This window comes from Lipotes vexillifer, unplaced genomic scaffold, assembly GCF_000442215.2.
Source record: "Lipotes vexillifer unplaced genomic scaffold, Lipotes_vexillifer_v1.1 scaffold149, whole genome shotgun sequence".
Lineage (NCBI taxonomy): Eukaryota > Metazoa > Chordata > Mammalia > Artiodactyla > Lipotidae > Lipotes > Lipotes vexillifer.
Genome location: NW_006779962.1, coordinates 1,022,681 through 1,050,347, shown reverse-complemented (window position 1 = coordinate 1,050,347; position 27,667 = coordinate 1,022,681). Strand labels below are relative to the sequence as shown.

The 27,667-nt window shown below is 55.4% G+C and overlaps 1 protein-coding gene across 2 annotated transcripts in view; it reads right to left on the bottom strand.

Annotated features, from left to right (window-relative positions):
• The window catches only part of COL5A1 (collagen type V alpha 1 chain), a 163,963-nt gene that overhangs the window by 116,036 nt on the left and 20,260 nt on the right, over positions 1 to 27,667 (bottom strand). For both annotated transcript variants that reach the window (XM_007453087.1, XM_007453088.1), the window contains exon 2: positions 5,915 to 6,082. In XM_007453087.1, coding sequence (XP_007453149.1) covers positions 5,915 to 6,082 — 168 coding nt within the window. The remainder of the gene's footprint in view (positions 1 to 5,914; positions 6,083 to 27,667) is intronic.

Genomic DNA, 27,667 nt, shown 5'->3' with positions numbered 1-27,667 from the left:
TATGGTGGTGTATTTGCTGCACATCTGCCCCTTGATCAAACTGTTCCTGCAGCCTTCCCCTAACACCACATGGTCAAACCTACCCCCTCCGAGGCTCAGTCCAAATGCAAACCTGACTGGTCCTTCCAACTGTGAGCCTTCACTGCTATCTTCTTCAGTTCCCACACCTCAATATATCTATGTATAAAACCTTCTTAGAACTTTCTAGAATGTGAGTTTCCTCTGGGCAGGCACTGTTTCAGATGCGTCTTTTACCCTCCACAGCGCCTAGAGCTGTGCCTGGCAGAGTGTGTCTCATTTTGCGCCCTCTGGAGGGAGGGAGGGAGGAGAGAGAGAAGAGGGGAAGGAAGGCAAGAGGCAGGGAATCATGACGAGAATTGCACTCCTTGACATTTCCTGGTTGACACGCAAATCAGAGAAAAAGTAAAATAAACCAAAAGACTTCAAATTTAAAAGGAAAACCCAAACCCTGGTACGTTGGTGGGAGGGAGAGAGTTCCTTACAACACAGGCCAGAAACAATCTGAGGCCATTAAAAGCCACACCCGCGCTGGCCCTGCCGAGGGCGCAAGGCTGCTCCAGAATCCTCCACACGCACGTCCTTCACGCCCTGCCTCCACGGACGGGAGAGGAAATCTCAGCCCCCTCCTTCCATCCATCCTGGTTCTCTCTGTGTGCAATTTGCAGTTCCCCCGAGAGCGAGGGCCCGGGGCTGACAAGGGAGCTGGGCTATCGATGCACAGCCAGGAAGGCTCAACCCAAGTCTGTGCTTCTCAGAACCAGGCCAAAGAAGCGAGCCCGAGGGGTGTCAACGGGGACACCCGACAGAGTAAGGACAAGGCCCTGCGGCTGAAGCTGCCTCGCTGCAGAGCGCTGAAGCCCAGCCCACGGTCCTGGGCAAGGACAGAGCCCATCATCAGACCCACCCCTTCTTTAGAACTGTAACAAGGTCAACCAGATGGCCCGCGTGGCAGAGCCAGTGGCACTGCACCTTCCAGTGGGGATGCTATCTTTGGGCGCCCTCTGCTGGCGGAACTGCTGCACGGCGGGGCAGCTGGGCTCTGCTTCTGGTCCCTGTGAGCGCTGCTGAGGGGAGGGGGGATGCCACGAAAAGAACTGCCCCTGCAGCCCCTGGAGGACCCAGGGTAGACACACGGTCTCTCTAGCGTGAGGGCAAGAGGGGCCACGGCAGCTTCAGGCAGAGAAACCAAACCCCAAAGGCTAACAGAGTTGTGTGAGTTTTCAGGGCTGTGATGGAGAGCAGGTGGAGAAATCCATCCCACGGCCCCCAAAGCTCCGGCTAAGGTGCGGATCTGGAAAGGCTCAAGGCTCACAGCCCGGGCGGGATCTGGCCCCATGTTAAGGAGCTAGAAGTTGGGGTCTGTTTGCTGTGCTCAGCACCGTGGCCCAGCCCAACTCCCTGGGCAGGAACCAGCTGGATGCCTCTGCTCCCGGAGAGGGGGTAGGTTTGGCCATGCGCTGTTAGGGAAAGGCTGCAGGAACAGTTTGATCAAGGGGCAGACGTGCTGCAAATGTCTGAGCGCCACCATATCCAGCAAAGTTTGCCAGGTCCAGGTGGAGAGTGAGGAGGTCAGTGTGGTCATCTGTCTGAGGAAAGGCTGGCTTCATTGAGGGACCAACTCAGGCTGCCCTTCCACGTACAGGAAGCCATTTGGAAAGAGGCCTGTGGAGGCCACTACCGTCATAGCTGTCCCTCCACGCTGCCCTCCAAATGTGGGATGTGAGAGGGAATCAGAGATCCCGGTCTGAGTGAACGGCCGTGGTAGGGGAAGGGATTTGCGTGCAGGCCCCAGGGGGAGACCCCAGCCAGGCCAGTGGCAGGACCTCGGTGGTGGCCCTTTGGTCCCTGGGAGTGAGCGGGCACTAAGGGGCCCAGGGTGGTGTCTGACCCCAAGCATCTCAGAGGTCCCTGCTCACGTCCAGGATAGACTACAATCACCATGTGAGCCTATGAGCCCCTCACTCTCATCTCAAAGGGTTGCCTGCCTCCCGTCCCCACCCCGTGATAACTCCACGCCTCTTACAGTCACCCCACTGCCTCAGATAACGAGAAGAGCGGACATGGGAGTGCCCCTCCCCCTCCCCCTCCCTGCAGCATGACGCACCACCCAGGACCACGAACGCCCTCGCTCCCGACTCATTCAGACGCTGCCTCCCAATTTTTAAATCGCTACAGTAACACACGCTCTCAGCTTAGATGAGCTGAAAGGAGAAATTACGTTTAATAGTCATCTCCCTCCTGGCAAAATAACAAAGGATTTGTTGTCACTTTAGAAACCGTTCATTCTCGTCTGGACAGGAGCCGGATGCTGACACACTTTATAATCTACACTGTCTGGGAGAAACTCGCCTGCTATCCAACACTTCACATTCTGTCTCTCAGAGAGAAGTCAAAACTGAGGGGTGAGCTGAGCAAGAGGCCCAGTTGCTTCCTTAGACCATTTCCTTTCCACCCGGGCTGAAGCCCAAAGGCACGGAGCAGTTTAGGTGTACAGTGGGCGTTTAATAAGTGCATTTGCTATTAAACTGAACCCTACTAAGCCAACAGTTACAGGTGCTGCTGGACAGAGGCTGATTCTGGAGGTCCCGCCCCACGGTGCAGGGCAGGCCTGGAGTGAAGGCGGAAGACTGAGCGGGGGACATAACTATGTCCAGGCCCCCTCTCAGATCCTGAGCAGGAAGGGAGTCTCAGCGGCCCCGAGGTTACCAGAGGGAAGGCGAAATGGGGAGAAGACCCCAATCCTAGGCACGAGAGCAGAGGAGGGGGCCGCGTGACCATGGGCAGGCTGGCTTGCCTGGATGTCTTCGGAGGGGATGGCTGGACCTGGGTGATGGCTGCAGGCCCGTGGTGCCGGGACACGGGCACAGCCCCTGGGACCGGGGCAGCCTCATGGGACACGCCTGCACTCAGGGAGGGCCCATGACGGCTTCTTCTAGGGTCCCACGCCCGCAGGCAGAGGCCCAGGAAATGCCCGCCTCCAGGCAAGCTGTGCAACCCTCGCCTGTTTGTTGGTGGCCTCCACCTCCCACAAAGCGTCACCGTCCCGGGTTCCGCTTGAGTCCTTACGGCCTGGTCTACCCAGTGTCAGGACCACCCGGCGCCAACCGTCAAGGTCAGTAACTTGGAGTTGCACTCCTGGCCCCCTGCTGATTCAGAACCCGGGTTACAGGCTCTAAGCAAGACTAGAAAATCCCCTTAGGATCGGGCAGGAACAGTAGACCCCGCCTTGCCGGCAAGTGCAGAGAACACCAAACTGCCCCTCTTTGCCTGCTGGGAAGGGGGCGAGTCCTCTGAAGAACCCCAGCCCAAGGAACCTTGATTTCCCCAAAAGAAACGGCCTGGATCGCAGGCGATCTGCACAAAGTGGGAGAATCAATGACTGGGTGAGGCCGGCGTCTGGGCTGGGGAAGGGGGACACGTCCTGCAAAGGCTCCCAGATCCCTGCTCAGCTTTGGCCCCCGAGCCCGCATCCACGACCCAGACCCACCCAGACCCACCCGGCCCGCATCCCCAGAGAATCCAGGTGGCCTCTCAGGAGAATGATGGCGGTTTTCTCGTAACGGAGAAGTCACGCGGACCCGGACCTCCTTTGCACTGAGACGTTTAAAACGTTTATGCTCAACTCAGGCCACCACGGCCTCAGCCCGGCTGGGGCCACCTGACCACACCACCCCTTCCCTCTGCAGCTGCCCAGCAGACACAGTGTCTAAAACGCAGCCAAACGCCACAGCTCCCCAGGAGGCCAGCATCCAAGCAAAAAGCAAGACAGGTGGGTGCCCCTTCCGAGGTTTCCAAGAGAGAAAAGGCCAGAGAGGCTGTGTGGTTTCATCAACCCTGGGGCCTGCAGAAAAGACCCCCTAGAAGTTCCCGCTTAAATCATCCCCAAAGACCTCCAGTTCTATTTGGCATTAATGAGACAATCATTATATATGGACCCACTGTACCCCATAAGCTAATGATGGCTAGAAGGCCCTGTAACGGCCTTTTAAACTCTTTGAGGATCTAATCAACATCCTAATTTGAGAGGTTAGGAAAAACGTGGGCTTAAAAAAAAAAGATCCCTGGGCTTCCCTGGTGGCGCAGTGGTTGAGAGTCTGCCTGCCGATGCAGGGGACACGGGTTCGTGCCCCGGTCCGGGAAGATCCCACGTGCCGCAGAGCGGCTGGGCCCGTGAGCCATGGCCGCTGAGCCTGCGCGTCCGGAGCCTGTGCTCCACAACGGGAGAGGCCACAACAGTGAGAGGCCCGTGTACTGCAAAAAAAAAAAAAAAAGATCCCTGTCTGCAGTTGAGGAATTCATTCCAGATTCTCCAATAACTGGCCTGTATTCGGAGATCCTCTGACATCTCTCGCCCCAAGATAATCGGGGTCCGGGGGGCAGGCAGGGATACTAACTCCAATGAATTGGTTGTGACCCTGAATTGGGTGGCAGGGATCAGATTAAACTAATTGTCAGCAAAGCAACTACAGATGACCTCGAGGTAGGACACCTAATTCCACAGGACGGCCTTGGAAGGTGACCACGTCACACACACGTCAGGCAGTGGGTGTCTGGCCCAAAGTGCAGTCACCATCGTCTGGGGCCGTCAGCTCTCACAAGCCTCCCCTGCCCCCAGCCCCTCAGTCCCCCTAGGACAGGAATTCTAAACTGGGGACTCAGGGCAGGAGAGCAGACAACGTCTGGGTGATTCTAAAAGATACGCTGGCCCCAAGAAAGGATAAGAAACACTCCTCTGGCCGTGCGGGAAAGTGAAATCCCCGCGGTCCTTTGTGGCGAGTGACCCAGGAGCCCTGGCAGTGACCCCTGTCTTCAAGGATGGTCAAACGCTCTGGAAGGGGGATGTCTGGCTCCCAAAGGCGGTAAAGTGGGGGGCTCTTTAAGATAGTGATGGGGCTCAGGGCCCCAGACAGATCTCACCGACGCCAAATGACATTCCTGGAAAGAGCAGACCCAGCCCCTCTTGCAGAGACAAACCCTTAAAAGTCCCACTGGATTTAAAGGAAAGCTGAGAAAAGAGCTGGGGTGAAACAGAGAGTTATGAGTGAAAGGGCTAGAGGGAGCCAAATGCAGCCCCTGAAGGAGTGCGTCCTTCCGGGACCCAGGGGGGATGTGACAAAACAGAGACGCCATTACTTGTCAAAAGATTGCCTGATTCAGGGTTCAACGTCCAGGGTGCATGCAGTCACCAAAAAGATGACGTACGGTCTTCTAATTATCGCAAGACATCTCCTGAGGTGAGTTCATCTGCCCAAGGTCCCCTGGGCCCTTTCTGATGTGAGTTAGGAAGAACTCCTTTGAGGTGGAGGGAGAGGTAATCAAACCTGGGCCTAGTCAGCCGGTCCAGACAGGCCCCGAGGGTGTTGAGGGGGGGCAGTCAGGGACCACCTGGATGCTGCATCAGAGCAGCAAACATCACTTCCCGCTCTGGGTACGTAACTAAAAGCAGCGACGTGACACTTGGCAATTGATTCTCATTAAAAGCCTGCACTCTCTTGCTGGGAGCCATGACGTCTGATTCATGTGTCTCTTAACGTCCTCGCCCCCAGTTAAGCTTCTGTCTGGAAGCGTTTCCTTTCCCGTGACCCCAGGGTTTCTCTTAACCCCGTCACCCGGGAACCATCCATCTCCTTTTTGCCTTTGGAGTCCTGACAGCCTGTCCACAGCTGGAGAGACACCTGCTTGGAGACACAGTGTGAACAGATGAGGCCCCGCTGTCCCTTTGGTGGTGGACGGTGAGGGGTGCTGGGTTGTGTTTTCACTATCCTGACATCAAACCAGGCTCATTCGTGGAAAACCAAGCACGTTTCTCCACCCCACCGGCTCCCGGCTCTGCTCCCTGGCTGGGGGCGGGAGATGGAGCCGCACCCCACCAGGCACACACGCCGTCTCTTACCAGGGTACAGCTGCTTGGTGGGCGCGCTGAGTTGGGCATCTTTTGTGACCCTGTAAGCAACATCCGGGCCTTTGGAAGATCGCCGCGCTGCACAAAAGCCTGTGGTCTTGGTTATTCCGTCAGGCAGGTTGTGAAAATCTAGAACCTTCAGGAGATCTGCTGGCTGAGCTGAAAGGACAAAGAGGAGGTGCAGGTTAGCTACGGGCAGGAAGGGAGTGCCCACGGGGCAGGCCCATCCTCTGGCGAGCCCCCGGAGGGTTTAGATGCGCTGGAAACCAACCTTCACCACCTCCCCCCACCCACACCTCAATCTCTGACACTCAGAAGATAGATACCAAGGGATCAGCTCAGAAACCGGGTGCTCTTGGGGGCAGGACACCCCACTTTGTAGAAATGCACACGGCCAGAAATGTTCCCGACCTGGTCCCTGCAAGCAGCCACCCACCAGGAGCAAAGCCTCCCTGATTTTGCACTCACGTTGCGCTTTGTTTCCCCAAGTGCCGTGCAAGCCCCAGGCTCCCGGACACCTCTCCTCATTAGTGTCACAGAAGACCCACCCCAAACACAAGCTGAAAGGCGGTGTTAGATCCCACAGCTGATGGAAGCAGCCTTATAAAGGCTGGTGCCACGAAACGGGAGTGACTGACAGCTCATGAAATCTGTTACGTAACTGCCGGAGCGCGTGCCCCTCCTGGGTGCCACTGAGAACAGCGGGCACACCCCTGGCACATTTTATCCCCCATCCTCATCCAATTAAAACGTAATTTCCCCATAACAGTTTACACAAATAGCCAGATTCTATTTGCCCCCAGAAGACCGGCGCGTACAGGGCAAGACAGCGCAGTACCAAGAGCAAGAGAGGGGCGGGTCCCTGCATCTCTTCTGGAAAGTTCCTGACCTCCCTCCAGGGCCCCGCAGAGAAGGGAGCCAGCTTCTCCCCTGATGGCAGGGGAGAAGCTGGCATTCTGGTGAGCTCAACCGTCCCCCACAAATGCAAAACATAGCCTCCATGTGCCTGCACATGCCCCAGCCACATCAGAAAGACCCCAGACCTCCAGGCTGTGAGGACCGCAGGCTTGTGATCCACACGCCCCCCTGCCCTAAACAAAGCCAGTTTCGTGTGGAAAGTTCAGCTCACGCTAGTACAAACGAGAGTCCTGGGAGTCCAGGCAGAGAAAGTAAACTCGAACTTGGAGTCAGCGTTGACAGGACATCTGTGCAGCTGGGCTTTTGGGGAACCCAGTGGCCAGCACCCGCCCATCCATGTGGGTGTGGGTGGAGCTGCCACACCCCCTCCACTGGGGCATGTGGGCCTCTCTGGCCAATCAGAGCACAGCACCACCCTGTCCCTGGGCCTTGGTCCAGGGCTGGGCATGTGACTGGACCAGGCCAAGGAAGCTCCATCCTGGGGCTTTTTCCTCTCTGCCTCTGCTGGCTTCACACATGGATGATAAAACTGAAGCTGCAGGGGTGGCTGTCTTCTGGGGGTTGGGGGAGCACCTGTCTGAGGATGTGGACGGACAGACTCCCGCCACACAGCTTGGGCTCCTGGACCAAGCTATGCCTGAAGAAAACTCATCTACACAAACCAACAGGTTGTCATCATGCTTATGCCAATTTGGGTGAGATTCTGACACTTGCTACTAAAAGTCCACATCCACTGCTGGGTGCAACAGCGGGCTGACACAAGCTTGCCCCTGGGGTCTCTGGGCTCCTTAACTGTTCAGTTCCCCGGCCCACTGACCTTCCTCCCCAGAGGGTCGTTACATGCCTGAGACTCGCTCAAGAGGAAAGTTCCACCTTTTTAACAAGGGTGAAAGCTTTGGAGGTGAGAAAGGACCTTGGCCGGGTTCTGAGCAATCCTGCAGCCAAGCTGTTGCATGTGGAACCCAGCACAGCTGTCGGGGGTGGGTGGCCATGCAGCCCCGCTGCGTGTCCAGGTTAAGTCCTTAACAAGAGAATCACCCAGATGGAAGCCTGGAAGGGAAGCAGGTGCCAGGCGGGGCGTTTAGGGCAGGCATGGTGGACGGTACCAGAAGGAAGGGGGGGGACGGTGCCCTGTAGGCCATTCCCACCATGAGGAGCTGGGCATGAGGGGAGGACGGCAGGTTGCGCCAGGCTCTGAGGGGGACCAGGGTGGAAGCGAATTGAAGCTGCTATCCATCACTAAACACACACCAACCCCCGGCCCCGCCCACAGTTCCCTGCAAGGCACCGTAATGCCCAGATTCCAGGGTTCTGAGGTCCCCTGTTCCAGCGGTGTCATTTCTACAACTCGGCTTTGCTGCACACCTCTGTCACTTTAATCAAGGGGCCAGAAACCTGGGGGATGAGGATTTGCCCACCTCTGCTGAGGGAGGGGCACGGTAGGGACTCAGGACACCCTTGGTCCAGGCTGGCGTCCACCACGAATAGAGTTGCTGCTTCTCAGGGCCTCTCTGATTCTCCTGGGGGGCTTCAAGCTCCTGCCCAGAGCCCTCCCCCCACACAGGGGGGTCAGCCCCTTGCGCGTGGGTGGCACCTCCGAAGCACTTGGCACCAGCGACCCCTCCCACCCCGCGCCCCCGCCCCCACACCAGAAGCTTGTCTACTTGACATCAGAAGCAGAGCCAGACGCAGGTGCCTGGCACAGCCCAGGGCCTCGACTTGGCCTATGGGGAGAGATGGCCATGTCAGCCGCTGGCTCACCTGCCCTGTGACACAGCCGAGCTCTGGCTCATCTCTGAGATGGTCGGCTCCAAGGGCGGCTGTGGCCAGGACAGGCATTAAAGATCCGGGCTGGGCGTCTGGGACTCACATCCCAACACCCCCCGCGCCCCCGCCCCCACACCAGAAGCTTGTCTACTTGACATCAGAAGCAGAGCCAGACGCAGGTGCCTGGCACAGCCCAGGGCCTCGACTTGGCCTATGGGGAGAGATGGCCATGTCAGCCGCTGGCTCACCTGCCCTGTGACACAGCCGAGCTCTGGCTCATCTCTGAGATGGTCGGCTCCAAGGGCGGCTGTGGCCAGGACAGGCATTAAAGATCCGGGCTGGGCGTCTGGGACTCACATCCCAACAGACGTGATGCTCTTCCCAGATGCGCAGGCTTGCGGACCTGCTTCTTCCACGGCCAGCAGAGAGAGCTGTTTCCCAGAAGCTTTCCAGGCCATGTTTATGGGCCTCTGTTGCAACAAGCTGAAAAGGCCACCGACATTTCCAGGCCCAATGCCACCCCTCCTGCTTGTGCCAGAGCTAAAAAAGTATTTTTTTCATTTTATAAAACGTGTGGTAATGGCTTCCATGGTCTCTCCTCCCTGGTGACGCCAGAGACCCCCTCTTTGAACTGGGAGCCTTGGTTCCTCTATCAGGGCAACACTTCCGCTGGGAGACAGCACCAGCTTTGGGGACAAGTGGGCGGGGGCTTGAGCCCAGCATCACCCCCCAGCGAGAACATCTCAGGGCCACTTCCTCTGGGAAACAGCCCAGCACAGTTCCTGGGACACCAGAGCTTTCTCCTGGCTCCTCCTTCCGAGCAGAGAACGTCCCGGGGCTCCCTGGGGATCACCGTGGTCCACTGGTTCGGGGAAGACAGAAAAGGAACTGACCGTGCAGCCCGTGCACCCTACCAGGGGCCCCTCCCCACCTGAGAACCACAGGCGACGTGAACAAGGCAGCTCCAAGGGCTTCGTGGAAACAGAGCCTGGTGGCTTCCACGTAACCCTGGTCGTGACGGGGATCGCCCCCACGCTGGGAGCCCCCAGGAGCGGCGGGCGCCGGGCCTGGGCTCCCTCAGGCTCTTCCAGTGTCTTCCTGTTCCGCGGAGCCTGGGCTGAAAACTACATTTCCCAGACTCCTCTGCGAAGAGGGCTCGGGATGAAAATCATGTTCCACACTCAGAGGGGAGCCGGAATGGGAGAGAAAGAAACCCTTTTCTTGCAGGGTCTGGGACCAGGTCACGGGGTCCATTGGCATTTGCAGACTTCTTGAAGTCTGGGTGCCCTCCCACTCTGGTGGTGTGACCATGAGTTGGGGGGGGTCTGGTGACCCCACCACTCCTGCTCTGCCAGTGGCTGTGTAAGCCCCCGATTCCTGCACTCAGTCTCCTTCCCCTACAGTAGCCTGCTGCTCCCTTTCTGCTTGTGCACTGAACCTGCCTGAGACCGTGTAGATGTAAGCAGGTATTACACCCCCAGACCCGTAAAGGAATGGATGCCGGAGAGGTCAGTTTTAAGGCAGAAAGGGGGCAGCTGAGAAAGGCTTTGGAAACGTAGAGTTGAGTTCCAGTTGCCCTGTGCCAGAAGGGCTGCATGAAGGCCCTGAAAAGCAGTGGCACAAAGGAGGAGCTCAAATATAGAAGTGTACACTGTACACCTGAAACTAACACAACACTGTAAAACAACTAGACTTCAATAAAGATATATATATACAAGTGCAGGATGGGTGGATGGATGGACAGATGGAGGGATGGATGGACGGATGGATGGACGGGTAGATCGATGGATGGGGGATGGATGGACGGACCGGTGGACAGATGGATAGACGGATGGATGGATGAAAGATGGACGGATGGATGGACAGACGGATGGATAGACGGATGGACGGACGGACGGATGGATGGATAGATGGATGGATGGAAAGATGGATGGATAGATGGACAGATAGATGGAAAGACGGACGGATGGACAGGTGGATGGATGGATAGATGGATGGATGGACAGATGGATGGATGGATGGACAGATAGACGGAAAGACGGACGGATGGACAGATGGATGGATGGATGGATGGATGGATAGATGGATGGATGGATCGATGGATGGGCAGATGGATGGATGGACGGATGAACAAGCGATACACATGTGAATGGTGCAAATCAGGAGGCAGATGTCCCAGAGACAAATTTTACAACTGGCCTGCTAAGCAGTCAAACATTTCAACTGCCAATGGCAATGTCTCCACCAACCACACAAAGATGACCTCTCTGCCTCCCCCAAAAGGCACTTCCACAATCATCCCTACAAGTCAGCTGCCCTGTGCTCCTCTGGACACAGAATAACGGAATAAGGGAGCTCCATGTCACCCAGGGTCCTGCCGGCCCTCATTTCACAGCTGCAGGACACGAGATGCCAAAGCAGCCATGCAGAATGACTGCAGCGCTGCATGCCCAGGACACTCATGACCTGGACCACCAGTGGGTCACTCTGACCCGGCATGTGGAACCAGAGATGGCAGGACTAAAACCACACTGGTGAGCCTGAAGGACACGGCACACGACCCCGCCGAGAAGAATCAAGCTCCAGTAGCCAGCTGGCTGGTGACACAGCCGGGGACAGCATCACTGCGTCTGCCCAATGCTCCGCTCCCCTGCCCAGAACTAGCAGAGCTGCCGGGGGGTTGGCGAGGGCATCCAGCACCTAGGAGAGCAGATGGAATCAGGTGACTGCTTTTAGCAGGAATTTAAATTGGTTTCTGGCAGTCAGCTGGCTTCTGGACACCCCTCCACTGTGCTCAGAGCAAGGAAGGGGCCACTGAGGCCAGGGCACCAGCCTGCCCAGGCTTGAGGGTCCATCTCAGGCTCAGCAGCTCCTCTTTCACGAGGGGAGCCCTTCACGGAAGAATGCTTCTCTGCCAACAACGCCCTCCGCCAACGCTTTCAGGATCGGGCGGAGGAGGGAAAGTGGGGAGAGGACTTGGGGTCACCACCCTGAGCTACAAAGGACGCGTCCTCAGAACGGTATCAGAATGTTCCAGCCGGGTGCTGCCGACCAATGCCACCAGTGTTCTGCCAGCCCCAGGGCACAAGAACACCCGGGGTTGGGGGCTCCTCACCAAGTGCTGACATCAGCACCTCATCCCCCCAGCCCTCCTCAGCCCTCAGAGCTTGATGTGGGAGGTGGGGTTCAGAGCAAAAGTGACTCAGCCAGAAAGACCCACCTGAGCCCAGAGGCCCAGGGAGAGGGAGCCATTTCCATGGTTTAATGATTCACCAAATTTAATGTCCCCAGGTCTCAGTGGGGACAGCAAAATAGCAGCGAGGCGGGGCGGTGGAGCCACCAGTGCGGATGGAGCTTAGTCACCAGCCATGCAGAAGCTGCTGCACACACCGGGCACTCAGCCACGTTTGTTGAAAGACTAAGTGAGCAAACCCACAGCTCTTACATATGACAGGCAGAGAGGGGGGACGTGACAACTTGAACACTGCCGCTACCTTACCTTGGCGCGCTGTCACCGTCTCACATTGGACTTAACTCTCGGAGTGACACTGAGCTGCAAGCAGGGGACACACTCCCGTTCCACGTGCTGGGAAGGAGCTGGGTCGAGGTCCTGAGAGCCAGGCCTCCTGAACGAGGCTTGCTAGTGTCTGCATTGCCTCTTGCTCGAACTCCACTCCTGTTTCTGCTTTTCCCCCAATAAGCTATGAATACTCTTCAGCACGTGCTGTCAGTAAAGACTGCCTTTGAAGCCCACGCCAGACAGTGTGTTTGGTCACCGTCCCCCTCCATCCTAGAGGCTCAGGCAGGAGTCTGTGACGTATCAGAACTGCTTGCGGTGCGCCTTGAGATTCCACCAGGTAACCCACGGGGAGGCAACCTCGTCCTCAGCCCCCCGTGTCCCGCTCACCGTCTGCACAGCCTCCATCCCATACCTGCCTTCGCTGGTCTGGGAAGGCCACGGCCCTGGTGACGCATGCACAGGACACTCCAGACCCCGGGTCCCAGGCAGCGCTGCTGGGTAAAGTGAAGCCAGCTTGAGTCCCTGGCACCCCAGGGGGCGCGATGCTGATCCGGCCTCCCTGGCCCTGGAGCTCCGAGGCCTGTCCTCCCAAGCACACAGCCTGCCACCTGCCATGCCAAGCCCTCGACCCCGAGCCTGAGGCCCAGTCCTGCCAGTGTCTGGGGGCCGCTGGAGCAGAGCAAGCCGGACGTGCATGACAGGGGGGCCGACAGAGGGGCGGGGGTGAAGAGGCTTTTGCTCACTCCAAGGTCAACGCCATTACGTCTTCAAAATTCTCTGAACTGTCTCATTTCAGAGCTAGAAGGGGTCATAAATAACTCCCAGGCTGATGACCTTTCTTCTGGGAGAGGAGCTGTGTGGAGAAGGGGTGTGGCCACCTCGAGATCACACAGCAGGCGGGTACAGAGCCGCCCGCAGCTTCTAATCCACCCCGGGCCTGAACTCCCTTCCACTCGGCACCAGCAGACGCAAGATGGAGCTGGTGACGGGCCCCGAAACTGCAGCCCCACTGCCCTTGCCGCCCTGGTGTGTCTGTCGTTCCCTGAGTATAAATACACCTAATTCCCTGCGTGAGATGGGTCTGCCTTCCTGGGCTGCGAGCCTCAGGAGGGCAGGGGCCCTGCCTGGCGTGTCCCTGCTGAAGCCCTGTCACCCAGCCGGCTCTCACGGTAATTGCCACCGAAGGGAGCATCTGTTCTGCATTTGCGGGGCGCCCAGCAGGCTCACCCGGGAAACACACCTGCCCTTCCTGCTGTCCCTGCTAGGTCCCGTCTTACGCTTCCCGGAAGCAAAAAAGAGTCATGGCTCTTACAGGACCGAGGGAAGGCCAGTGAGTGGGGTGAGGAGAGCCGAGGGCCCCCTCACCCCGGGCCAGGGCCCCTCCCCACCAGCCCTCCCCGCGGGGCCCCGGCACAAAGCACGCGGCCCTGTCGGCAAGGTCAGCCCAGCAGGTTGGAAAACAAACAGGCTGCTTTGGAGGCTCCGAATGAAATCCTTTAATGACCCAACTGTGGGAACAAAGCCAAGGGGAGGGCCGGGGGCAGGTGAGGCAGGACACTGGGTGGCCATCCCCTGCCGGACCTTCCCCGGCTGCCACTCACCCAGGGATGTCACGGGGGCAGAGACCTGAGCCCAGCGCAGGGGAACTCGGGCCGTGGCCACAGGTTCACGGGCTCCTGCGCTGACAAAGACCACCGCCCTTAGCGCTCCTCGGTGGGTCCCCTAGAAGCTCCCTCTCCTCTACCCGGCCTCGAGGGCACCCAGCCCTCCGACCCCAGCCCTTCCCGGGGGCCCACACTCCTCATCCACGCCACACGTTACACGATGCCCAAGAGCAGCATGCCCGGGGGGTGCAGTGCCCAGTGCACCCGCCCTGCTCAGGCCGGGGGACCGCCTCAAGGCCTCTGAGGCTCGGCAGACCAGACAGTGGCGGACTGGAGGACGGAAGGGCTAGGCTCGAGCCCAGCTCTGCCCGCCCTGTGCCAGGGTGCCCAGCGGGAATGGACGTGAGGGGCCTGCCCGCCGGGCAGGGGAGCCCCTCCATCCCCTGTTCAAACCCCGCCTGCCTCACACCATCTCTGACCTCCTGTCCATCTCTGTCGCTTCCTGGGGACGAGGAACGGCCGCAATGAGCCCAGCTCGGGCCCATGGGGCCCGGTGACAGTGCGCTTGTCCCTTGCCTCTGGTCCGTTTTTCCGTTTCTGAAGAAGGGCTGAGGACCCACCAGCAGGGCTTCTGGGAGGATTTTTACCGAAGGAGACAGCGCCATTGTGTGTCATCATCCCCGCAGACCCGCCTGACTTGGCCTCCCCCACGCCCCCAGGGGTGACACAGAACACCCGGGTTGGGGTGCAGTGGACGTGATGCTGACCCAAACCCCTTGTGGGCCACGTGGCCCTGGTGACAGGGAGGGGGCCCTTGGCAAGGAGGCAGCACCAGGACAATGGCTGCAGGGGTCTGGGGCAGGGCTGACGGGCGGCGGCACCCAGCCTGGGGGAGGGGCAGCTGGGCCCTGAGCTCTCCGCTCCCTTAGTCATCAAGACAGCTCACCAAGTAGGCACCTGCCTCTGCAGATGAGGAATCTCGGGCTGGGAGACGTCAGGTGAGTCATCCCAGGTCCCACTGGGATGCAAACGGCTGTCTGGCGGCAAAGTCGCCCGTCTCCCCCGACACTCAGGGGAGGAGAGAGGGCAGGGTGCTCCCGTGACGCCCCCAGAGACACCACCGCCGAGCTCACTCCCCTTCCAGGGAGGAAACAGCAGGCAGCAGTGACGGGGTGCAGCAAGGCCGCTCCAAGGCAGCGAGAACCTGCTCCTTCTAGAGGTTCAGGACCCTGGGAAAGCCTGGGATGGAGAGAAGACCCTCAACCTCCCCCGCCAAGGGATGGCAGAGAAGCTCAAAACCCTGGGCTCAGAGAAGAATGACAGGCCTCTCCTGTTTTACTTTCTACCTCATCAAAATACTGGTTGCAACGTCAACTGCGAAAGCATCTCAGAGACACAGTCCTCTCCTTTGTCTCTTCAAAGTACCACATGGGATGCTCAGTAAACCCTCACTGAAGGATGGACACATGGGCACAGGGATGAAGTGAATGGAAGGATGGATGGATGGATGGATGGGTGGGTGGAAGGATGGATGGAAGGATGGATGGATGGATGGAAGGATGGATGGAAGGATGGATGATGGATGACGGATGGATGGATGATGGATGGAGGGAAGGATGGATGATGGATGGATGGACGGAGGAAAGGATGGATGATAGATGGATGATGGATGGACAGAAGGATGGATGATGGATGGGTGGATGGAAGGATGGATGATGGATGGAAGGATGGATGGAAGGATGGATGATGGATGGATGGATGGATGGATGGATGGATGATGGATGGAAGGATGGATGATGGATGATGGATGGATGGAAAGATGGATGGATGGATGAATGGAAGGATGGAAGGATGGAAGGATGGATGATGGATGACGGATGGATGGATGATGGATGGAGGGAAGGATGGATGATGGATGGATGGACGGAGGAAAGGATGGATGATAGATGGATGATGGATGGACAGAAGGATGGATGATGGATGGGTGGATGGAAGGATGGATGATGGATGGAAGGATGGATGGAAGGATGGATGATGGATGGATGGATGGATGGATGGATGGATGGATGATGGATGGATGGAAGGATGGATGATGGATGAATGGATGGATGGATGGACAGACAGATGGAAGAAAGGATAGGACAGATGATTAATGGCAAGATGACAAAAAGGAAGGACGGATGAAGCATGACTTCACAGATGACTGAGCAGACGGATGGATGCATGGATAAATGGATGGATGAGTGAGTGAATGAAGGAATGAATGCCGTCATCTTGAAGATTCAGTTGATAAACTTTCGCTTCTCAAAGATTTTAGATACCAGCCATTCACCTGGCCACCTCCCTGCCCTAGTGGCCTCACTCTCCCTCTGGGCCGGAGGTGAAGTCCCGTGTGATGCGTGTGTCTCATTCCGTGGCAACCTCCCCCCCGAGCAGAGGCAAAGGCTGCACCCCGGCTAAGCACCCTTGAGAAGGGCCTGCCTGGGGGTAACGTGTGGTATGTGCTCAGGGCTCTAGGTCCTCCAGGGAGTGAGGCATTGCAGAACGGACCACAGAGAGGACTTGCCGCCCAGCCCCCATCACCAGCAGGGGCCTGGCGTAAGGTGGCAGACCTGGCAACTGGAGCACGTCGCTGATCACCCAGCTCCTGGCCCTCTCCCAGCCCCGCGGCTCTCCTCTCCTGGCCAGAAAGTCAAGAGCTCTGAGAAGCTTTTGACAGGTGGTCGGGAGACTTTATGGTGAAATGTCAGCTGGCGAGGGCATCGCCCTGCTTATAAACACAATGCTACCAGGGGGCGGCCACAGTGGGGAGGCAACTCCCCCATCCCCGCGTTCAGAGATGGGATTCGTCTGAAACTTGCTTCCCCCGGGGTATTGATGGCCGCCTTCCAATTCTCGTTGAGGCTGACCCGAGTGTCTGGACACCTGGCACCTCCACATCAACCCACACTAAGCCCAGATGCTGGCGGTGCCTCTGCAGGTTTCAAAAGGATGCAGGTGCCACCACCCAGCCTGAGGGCACCTACAGTCCAGCCTGGCCACCCCTCAGCATACACGCGGTTACTTAGAAGTAAGTCACGTCGCTCACACGGTTACTTAGAAGTAAGTCATGTCGCCCACGAGGACTCACTCGAGCGCCAGGTGACCTGCAGAGCCCTTGGGAAGGAGTCCTGCAGCAGGAGGAGAGAGGAAGACGGGGCTGCCGGGAGCTGGCAGGGGCCTCTCGGCTAGTCTGGGGCCACGCAAGGAATGTTCCAGGCTCAGATGCTCCCCCACCCAGCAGGGCAGCATGGGGACATCCGGGCAGGACGGAGCCGGGCCACACAGAGCAGGCTCGTCCCCACCGTCCTGACGGCTGCGGGTGCTGCAACCAGACTTAGACCCCACTGCGAACTGGGAGGAAACGTCACAGCCGAGGGGCAGGAGCCTGAGGACGGGCATGTCCAGCTTCTCCCTGCGTTTACTCGGCACCTCTTCCTCTCGTCGGTCATCCCTGCTTTTCACCTGCCTTTATAAAACCGTGTGAGTATATACGTTCCTCTCCCCTGTCAATCCTCAAAGGTTATGAACAGTACAGACACGGCCACAGACATCAATCCTGCATCCGACTGCCAACAATGGTGCAGGGCAGAGAGGGCTGGCGCTGCCAGCAGGGGCCGGTCCAGGAGCAGAGCCCACAGGCGTGACGCGGAACCAGATGATTAATCTCAGTTTCCTCAGAGGTAATTTATCTCCTTGTTCTGGAGGAAAGGGGTGCAGATTCCACACGCTGGGGTTGGCCGGGTTTGCTCGGGCAGGCTCTGCACAGCCCCACCTGCTTCCAGGAGGCCCAGAGGGAGGGCTGGCTGCCATCGGGCCAGCTGGGGTCACACTGGCAGAGGCCCCTCTGCATCCAGGGCCTCGCCCAGGCGGGGCACCCGGGGAGCCGTGCTAAGGAGGGACACGGGTACGGGCCAATTACAGAACCGCACCAGCTGTGGACCAGACCACCCCACCCCAGACAGCATCTTGAAAGGGACCAGCAGGACCTGTCCCTGAGGCTGGCCTGAGCTGCCACGCAGGCTTCATTCACTCAGCGATGCTCTATGAGGCCTACTGCGCTTTGGCATGTGGGGAAGGTCCAGGCCGTTTCTGGACTCACCCTCCCATCACTGCAGAGGCCAGGCCGGGCCCTGGCTGCGCTGACCTGTGTGTTTTCTGCCGGTGGGTCCCAGGAGGAGACTGGGCTTCCTGCACGTGTTAGTGGAGTCCTCAGGACCCGGGACTAGAGACAGTGACACCCACGATGGAACGCCCCAACCAACAGCGGCTCCATCACCCCCCCAGGCCTTCCCCCCTTGGGAAGCCGTGAAAGGCCGCTGGAATTAACAGCACCGAAAACGCTGGATCTCCAGACTCCTTCCCTCCCTCAAGAGTTACAATGACAAGGCAAAGTGGTGGCCACGGGAGACCCCTTTGCTTCATGAAGACCCAGGAGAACAAGAGGGCGGGCCTGTGCCTCCTCCGTGTCACCCCAGCTCCCCACCACAGTCTGCCCTGGACGGCAGCAGGTGTTCCTGCAGCCCTGCCACTTCCCCATCTGTGAGCTCCCTGAGAGAAGCGACAGTGGTACCCTTCATCACAGCAGAGGAGAGAACTTAGCCTGGGGCAGACACTCAGCATACTGAATGAGGGAACGCCCAACCAACCGGCCATTATGAAACCAACCAACGTCCAAAGGGAACGTGCTTTCTGGGGACCCAAGATAAATACCAGTGGGAGAGAAACCTTTTGGGGGGTGGGTGGCAATTTTGCAGCATTCCAATTAGGCTGTACACATAGATGGACCTGGTATCCCCCTCTCTGAGGGGAAATCCTGCAGAAAGGCCTGTATACATGCAAGGACATCCAAGGCGGTGTCGTCTGTAACAGAACTGGAGACAAGGTAAATGCCCATCAGTCAGGAGGCTCATCTGTGAAATATTCTGCAGAGGCGGCAGGAGGGGGGTGACCTAGATGGCCCGACACGGAAAGGCAGCCGAGACACGTCATTACAGGAAACGAGCAGGTCACCGAACACTCCCAGAGCACCACCCCTCGGATGTTAGAATAAGAGACGTCTGTGTAATCTGAAAACACACCAGGTAAATGCACACGCCACCCCTCGGATGTTAAAATAAGAGACGTCTGTGTAATCTGAAAACACACCAGGTAAACGCACACACGAAAATGCCCAGAACAGCACCAGCCAAACAGTGAAGGGGGTGCACCTGGGAAGGGGCTGAGAACTGGTAGCGTATGGCGAATGGGGGGGCCTGCTCCTCTCTGTGTGCCTCTCCTCCCGAAAACTGCTGTAAGTCTACATCCACCTAAAATGTGTACCATTTTATTAACAACAACAACAAAATGCTAAAGCATATGTTTTAAGTGTGGCAGTTTAAAAATCGCCACAAAGTCTTTAGCACAAGTGCCCATGAAGAGGTGGTATCTGTGCCGCCTCCCTTTAACGAAGGTGGGCTCTGTGACTGTGTGGCCCATAGGATGTCACGTAGTGACATCACGCAAGTGATGCGTGCTTGCTAGCTTATGGATCTAGGCTTTAAGCAACTGACACTCTATACTTCCTGTGTCTGGAACACTCTTCTTTAGAACCAGACGCCATGCTGTGAGGAAGCCCAAGCAGCCCCTTGGAGGCTCCCATAGGAAGAGAAACCCAGGCCCCCAGGCAACAGCCCCAGCCAAGCTCCCAGCCAACAACCAGGACCGACCTGCCAGCCGTGTGGGAAAGTCATCTTAGAAATGGACCATCCGGCCCCAGCCAAGCCGCTCTACCTGACGTCGTGGGAGCAGACAAACCATCTCTGCCAGGTTCTGCCCCAGGTGCAGACTCACAAGCAAACTAAGATTGCTAAAGTTAAAGATTGCTTTCGACTTTAGACACTACATTTTGGGGTGGTTGTTACGCAGGAACAGGTAACCACAACAATGGCAAGCACTAAAGAGGAGGAGATACTTGTAACAGAAATACAATTTATATGTATATAAATTATATACATATAATATGTATGAAACTCTTGTGACTAAAAAAACGAGGGGGCGGGCTTCCCTGGTGGCGCAGTGGTTGAGAGTCCATTTACAGGAAACGAGCAGGTCACCGAACACTCCCAGAGCACCACCCCTCGGATGTTAGAATAAGAGACGTCTGTGTAATCTGAAAACACACCAGGTAAATGCACACGCCACCCCTCGGATGTTAAAATAAGAGACGTCTGTGTAATCTGAAAACACACCAGGTAAACGCACACACGAAAATGCCCAGAACAGCACCAGCCAAACAGTGAAGGGGGTGCACCTGGGAAGGGGCTGAGAACTGGTAGCGTATGGCGAATGGGGGGGCCTGCTCCTCTCTGTGTGCCTCTCCTCCCGAAAACTGCTGTAAGTCTACATCCACCTAAAATGTGTACCATTTTATTAACAACAACAACAAAATGCTAAAGCATATGTTTTAAGTGTGGCAGTTTAAAAATCGCCACAAAGTCTTTAGCACAAGTGCCCATGAAGAGGTGGTATCTGTGCCGCCTCCCTTTAACGAAGGTGGGCTCTGTGACTGTGTGGCCCATAGGATGTCACGTAGTGACATCACGCAAGTGATGCGTGCTTGCTAGCTTATGGATCTAGGCTTTAAGCAACTGACACTCTATACTTCCTGTGTCTGGAACACTCTTCTTTAGAACCAGACGCCATGCTGTGAGGAAGCCCAAGCAGCCCCTTGGAGGCTCCCATAGGAAGAGAAACCCAGGCCCCCAGGCAACAGCCCCAGCCAAGCTCCCAGCCAACAACCAGGACCGACCTGCCAGCCGTGTGGGAAAGTCATCTTAGAAATGGACCATCCGGCCCCAGCCAAGCCGCTCTACCTGACGTCGTGGGAGCAGACAAACCATCTCTGCCAGGTTCTGCCCCAGGTGCAGACTCACAAGCAAACTAAGATTGCTAAAGTTAAAGATTGCTTTCGACTTTAGACACTACATTTTGGGGTGGTTGTTACGCAGGAACAGGTAACCACAACAATGGCAAGCACTAAAGAGGAGGAGATACTTGTAACAGAAATACAATTTATATGTATATAAATTATATACATATAATATGTATGAAACTCTTGTGACTAAAAAAACGAGGGGGCGGGCTTCCCTGGTGGCGCAGTGGTTGAGAGTCCATCTGCCAATGCAGGAGACACGGGTTCGTGCCCCGGTCCGGGAAGATCCCACATGCCGCAGAGCGGCTGGGCCCGTGAGCCATGGCCGCTGAGCCTGTGCGTCCGGAGCCTGTGCTCCGCAACGGGAGAGGCCACAACAGTGAGAGGCCCGCGTACCGCAAAAAGACAAAAAAAAAACAAAACAAAAAAACGAGGGGGCAAACAAATAAATAATATTCAATGTCACTAGAAGTTAAATAAATCTAAATCAATCAAGACTCCTTTGTCTCCCATCCAACTAGCCAGCGGGTGGGGAGAGGAACATGGGAGACTTTTCGAGGTAAGGGAAATGTTCTGTATCCTGACTACGGTGGTGGCTACAGGACTATACATTTGTCAAAGCTTAGGTCCTTCTTTTCACCCGCTGGCCACTGGCAACCACCAATTTTTTTCTGTTTCTATAGTTCTGCCTTTCTCCAGTGTTATAGAAATAGTATCATGTCCTATACAGTCTTTTGTGCCTGCTTCTTTGACCTGACATAATGCTTTCGTATCCGTATTGTTTCATATATTCATTTTTCTTACAGCCCAGTAGTATTCCATTGTATGGATGTGCCACAATTTGTTTATCTATCTACCAGTGGATGGACACATGGGTTATCCCCAGTTTGGGGTGATAAATGGCATATGAACATTCACATACATGTCTTTGTATGGACATATGTTCTCACTTCTCTTGCGTAAATACCTAGGAGTGGAATTGCTGGGTCCCTCTGGCAAGTGTATGACTAACTTTATAAAAACCTGCTAGAGGGCTTCCCTGATGGTGCAGTGGTTGAGAGTCCGCCTGCCAATGCAGGGGACACAGGTTCGTGCCCAGGGCCGGGAAGATCCCACATGCCACGGAGCGGCTGGGCTCGTGAGCCATGGCCGCTGAGCCTGCGCGTCCGGAACCTGTGCTCCACAACAGGAGTGGCCACAGCAGGGAGAGGCCTGTGTACCGCCAAAAAAAAAAAAAAAAACCTGCTAGACTGTTTCCCAAAGGGGCTGTACCAGTTTGCATTCCCACCAATAATGTATGAAAGTTTCTAAAATCACATAGCATGAGTCCCCCAGTATTCTTCTTTTTCAAAACTGTTTTGGTTATTTTAGGTCCTTTGCATTTCCATATAAATTTCAGAATCATCTTGTCAATATCCATTTTAAAAATGCCTGCTGGGATTTTAATTGGCATTACACTGACTCTGTGGATCAATTTCAGGGGAAAATGATACCTTGACAATATTAAGTGTTTTTGTCCATAAGAATGGTATATCTATCCAATTCTCCAGATCTTGTTTAGTATCTCTAAGTGATGTTTTATAATATTCAGGTATTTTATCATATATATCTCTAAGTATTTCATATTTTTGATGCCACTATTTGAGTTTCTATTTCTAACTGTTCATTTCTACTATCTAGACACAAGGCTGCTTTTGGTATACTGATTTTGATTCCTGTGACCATGCTAAACTCACTCATTAGCTGTAGAGGGTTTTGGGTAAATTCCTTAGAATTTTTAACACAGACAATCATGTGGTCTTCAAATAAAGACAGTTTTAGTTCTTCCTTTACAATCTACATGCCTTTTATTTCCTTTTCTTGCCTTAGTGCACTGGCTAGGATTGCCATATAATATTGAATAGGTGTGCTGAGAGCAGACATCCTTGCTTTTTTCCTGATCTTAGCAGGCAAAGCATTCAGTATGTGGATTTTACATGAATATCCTTTATCAGATTGAAGACGTTCCCTTTTACTCCCCATTTACAGAAACTTACTCACCATATTTTTCATTTAAAACTATTACAAAGGAGTATGTAATCCTAGTTTTGTAAAAGCAAGTGTAGAAAAAAATACTGGAAAATAAATACATCACAATGTTCAATTAGTAATTTATCCGGCTGCACTTAACAGAAACCACCATGGCGTCAGCATCATTATTAGCACCATGGTTTAAACAAGTAAGGGATGATGAGGATGGATTTTTATCTTAACAGTTCTATGATGGACGTGTATTTGTATAACAAATTAATGGCATCATAAATGCCAATCGATGTCCAGCAGGAAACGGCATTATATGATTATATAACTGTCCTCTCTCCATGTCTACCTAAAGATGCAAGATAGTCACAGATCTCTTGCTCTTTGCCTCGATAATGGACAACGTTTAAGTGGTCTTTATAAGACAGAACTGCATTTGCACTTCTCTGGACTGTCCATGCTTCCCAGAGTCTGACACTTGAAGTGGGCCACCCCACACCAGGAGTCCTCACAGGGCCCCCATCGTCAGGCCTGGCCAGCTCGCCCCTGCCCTCTTGCACTAACGTGTGGACAAGAGGCAAGCGCGTCTGGTGGCTCCTTCATTTTCCTTCACTGGCATCAGCTGGGCTTTGCCTTGAAATTCTCATTGGAAAAGCCAGCTTTGGAAATAGAAGATGGTCTAACACCTATTAAATGTCACAAAGCAATATTTCCTGCTCCAGACTGAAGCCACTGTCTGGGCCATCAACGCCTTCACACACTCGTCCAAATGTGCGGCTCCTCACACAGCCCCAGATGGAGCTGCTTTCAGAGCACAGGCTACAGAATGATCCTGGTGTCTAGGTGGTTCTATGTATTCAGCACTGAAATGACTTTATTCAATTATGTAATTCAAGGAAAGGAACATTGCACTGGGTCACTCTGACCTTCAGTGCTTCCCCCGGGACCAGAAGGCATCTTTCAATCACTAGAGCTACGAAAGTCTTCAAAACACTCTGACTAGGCCTCAAAACCAGCCACGGGGACACAAAATGAACTGTGCATGGACTCCATCAACTCCCCTGGGAGGCACCACATACAGGAAGCGGGACCGAGCCCTGACTTCCACAGTCACTGCCCACGAGTCCATACCACCAGTCCCGGCTGAATTTCCTGGGCCGCACACTCAGTGGGGTGACGAAGCCAGATTTCGGGGTCCTCCCCCCCTCCACCGGGTGGACAGCTGCAGGCTCTCCAGGAGTCACGCTCACCGTCTCAGAGAGCTCCATCCACCTTCCGGAAGTGGGTGGAGGGCAAGGGTGCAGAGCTACACGGAGCCTATTTCCACTCCTGGAAGATCCATGGACGAGAACACATCCTCTGCCCCAGACCAGGTGAGCAGACTGCTGCCCTTTCCTCCACACCTGCCCCACCCCAGCCCAGGCCAGCCCAGTCTTGCACCCATCTCTATAGCACCCCCAGATGTGAGCCCCACCCTAGCCCACCCTTCCCTCGTCCTCCAGTGTAGACGCCAAGCACACTCATTCGATGTGACCTCCTTGGTGGGGAGAAGATGCTGCCAAGCTGGACCCCGGTGTCACTTTTCCCTCAACCAGCCACAGCAGGCACTCAGCAAATGCACAGATGGCCCAAGAGAGGGAGAGAAGGGGAGGGGAGACAATTAGCATCTATTGGCTGTCTAGTAGGTTCTAGACGATGTCCTTAGGTTTTCTGACTACATGAGAGGAGGTGCCTAAAGCTAGGCATATGCACATGACTTATAACTGTTGTTAATCATCCAACGTCTACCAACAACCCCATAGAGTGGGGAGTGCCACCCCATTCTCCAGACGCGGAAACCGTAGTGCCTGGAGGCCCAAGTGACCTGGATGAGCCACAGGCCCTGCAACGATCATGCCAGGTCCCAGGCATTAAACGACAGCTTCCTGCTGCTTCCCAGGAGGAGAAACGGGGGACTGACTGGCTTACAGGGGGGTGGGTAACCCCAGTTCTATCACATGGGGTCCACCTGGGTTCAGCACCTGAGGATTAACAGCGCCCAGGGCACAGCAGCTGGGGCAGTAACTGCCCACCCTTGGCTGGAATGTAATTCTGCAATAAAAGGGCTTTACAACATTCCTGTGCTCAGATGCAGTGAGTCAATGTCTAGGAATCCACCCTAAGGAAATAATCAGAGAGGATTCACCAGAAGATGTTCATCCAAGTGTTATTTACAACACAAACAACAAACGACCCAAATCCAACATGAGAGGAACAGTTAAGTGAACTCCAAGTCAAGCCTCTGATGGAATGTCGGAAGCCATGAAGATACTTACAAGGAGTTTGTAATGAATGACATGGGAAGCGTCCACGAGGAAGGTACACACAACACTGTTTCTATACATGAGCTCAGCCATGAAAAGGGGAAAATGTGAGGAAAGTCTGTGTCCCCCCCAAAATCCAGAGATTGACATCCTGACGCCCAAAGACGATGGCTCCGAAGAACTCCCTTGCCCCTTCCACCATGTGAGGACACAGCGAGGAGGCACCAGCTATGAACCTGGAAGAGGGTCCTCCCCCCGACCATGCTGGCATCTTGATCTTGGACTTCCCACCCTCCAGAACTATGAGAAATAAATTTCTGTTGCTTATAAGCCACCCAGGTTGTGGTATTTTATTATAGCAGCCCAAACAGACTAAGACAGAAAGGAAAGAAAATGGCATTTTTAGAGTCTCCTATTTCCCCAATCTGCTAATAAGTGTGCTTTATTTTTATAGTCAAGAAAAGTTAACAGAGGTATTTTGGAGAATTAGTAGAATCTCTGAATGGACAAGCAAATATCCTGAAACATGAACACTCCACCTCCGGGTTCCCAACACGGAGTTTATCTTACGTTACTGCCAACTGGAAGGCTTCCCGTGCCGCTCTCCACCTGTCCACGCCCCACCTCTGCTGAGCGCTCCAGGTCACCTCCCACATCCCCAGCTGCTCCAGAGCCACAGGCTTCCCTCCTCTCCTTAACTCCTAAAAAGCTGCCAGCACCTCATTGCTATCCTGACTGCACTGCCCTCTGCTGCTGCAACTGTATTTATCCTGTCTCTGAGTTCAGGCCAACAAACATGAGGGGAATCTCGTGGTGCCTGGTACTACGCTCGGCACTGCAGAAGCTGAAGGGAGTCAGCCATTCCTGGCCCTCAAGGAGCCCTAGGTGGAGGGTGGGAGTCTGGGGTGGGCATATACACCCTGATGCAAAAAGGAAAAGTGGTTTGGTGGCGGGGGCAACCCAGAAGCGTGATGGAAGAATGGATGGATCAGTGGGTGGGCAGAATTGATCTGGATGATCTGGATCAGTGGGTGGGTTTAAGGTCTGGGTCATGGGTGGGTGGGTGAATGGATGGATGGATCAGTGAATGGATGCTTGGTTGGATGGATGGATGGATGGATGGATGGATGGATGGATGGATGGATGGATTGATGGGTGGGTGGGTGGATGGATGGACGGATGGATGGATGGTTGGATGGATGGGTGGATGGATGGTTGGATGGATGGGTGGGTGGGTGGATGGATGGATGGACGGATGGATGGATGGATGGATGGATGGATGGATGGATGGATGGTTGGATGGATGGATGGATGGATGGTTGGATGGATGGGTGGGTGGGTGGATGGATGGACGGACGGACGGACGGACGGATGGATGGATGGATGGATGGATGGATGGTTGGATGGATGGGTGGATGGATGGATGGATGGATGGATGGATGGTTGGATGGATGGACGGACGGATGGATGGATAGTTGGATGGATGGGTGGGTGGATGGATGGATGGATGGATGGATGAATGGACGGATGGATGGTTGCATGGATGGGTGGATGGATGGATGGGTGGATAGACGGATGGGTGGATGGATGGATGTACGAAGACAGCGATACACCTTCACCAGTTTAAACTGAATTTAGGGACCCAAAGCCTCAACTCTTATAAAGCCCCACCCTCCGCCACCATCCTACTCACGCTATGCTCTAGCCAAGCTAAAGCCTGCATTCAAAGACCAGGATCACAGAGTGTCAAGGCCCTTGCACATTTCGTTCCCAGCACTTGGAATCCTGTTCCCCTGCCCTCTACGCCTGGTGAATCCTCTCACCTTGAAGGCCTCGGCTCAGGCATTACTGCCTCTGGGAAGGACTTCCCCGAGCCCCCCTGCTGGATCAGTGGTCGTCCTCAGTGCCCGCTCTCATGGAATGAGACTGAACCGTGTAAGATGACCGTTTGACTATTTCAGCCTGTAAAATGGCAACTCCACATGATTCAACCAAACAGACCCATCACCATGCTAAGGCTGTCCATCCCACCAGAACGTGAGAGTCGAGGGCAGGGAGCCTGTCCATCCTTTAGTTTCCAGCACTGGTGTCATGATCAACCCAACGCACCTGGCACACCCATGGCCCCATCAGACGAACAGGTGAACGAAGGGCTCTCAGCCCCTCCCCCACCCCCACAGCTCTGTGTTCCAACAGGACAGAGCAGCACCCTGGTGGGAATAATAGTGACTGAAACTGGGGGAGACCTCAGGGAAAGACGACATGGAGGGCCCTGGGAAACAAGTGGGGACTTCAGTCTCCATCGTCCCGTGACCCCACAAAGCCCCCTCCCCTGACGGTCAACACCTGAGGTCCTCCAGGTGCGGGACCCCCAAGGCCTCTCGTCGGGGCTGGCTTTCCAGGAGGCAGGGCACCTCTCAGCTGGCAAGGGAGCCTGGAAGGACCCTGTGCCTCACAACCGTGGAAAGGGACAAGCCTCATGACAGCTGGTGAGGGAGTGCAGGGCCATGATGCAGGGTCACGAGTGACCACAGAGCCAGGGTAGTGATCACAGGGTCAGAGGTCACAGGGCCACACCCACCACCCGCTACCACATGCTGAGCTGAGCCCCAGCCTCCCAGCACAGGACCTGTCCCACGAAAAGCTGTCATGTCCACGACG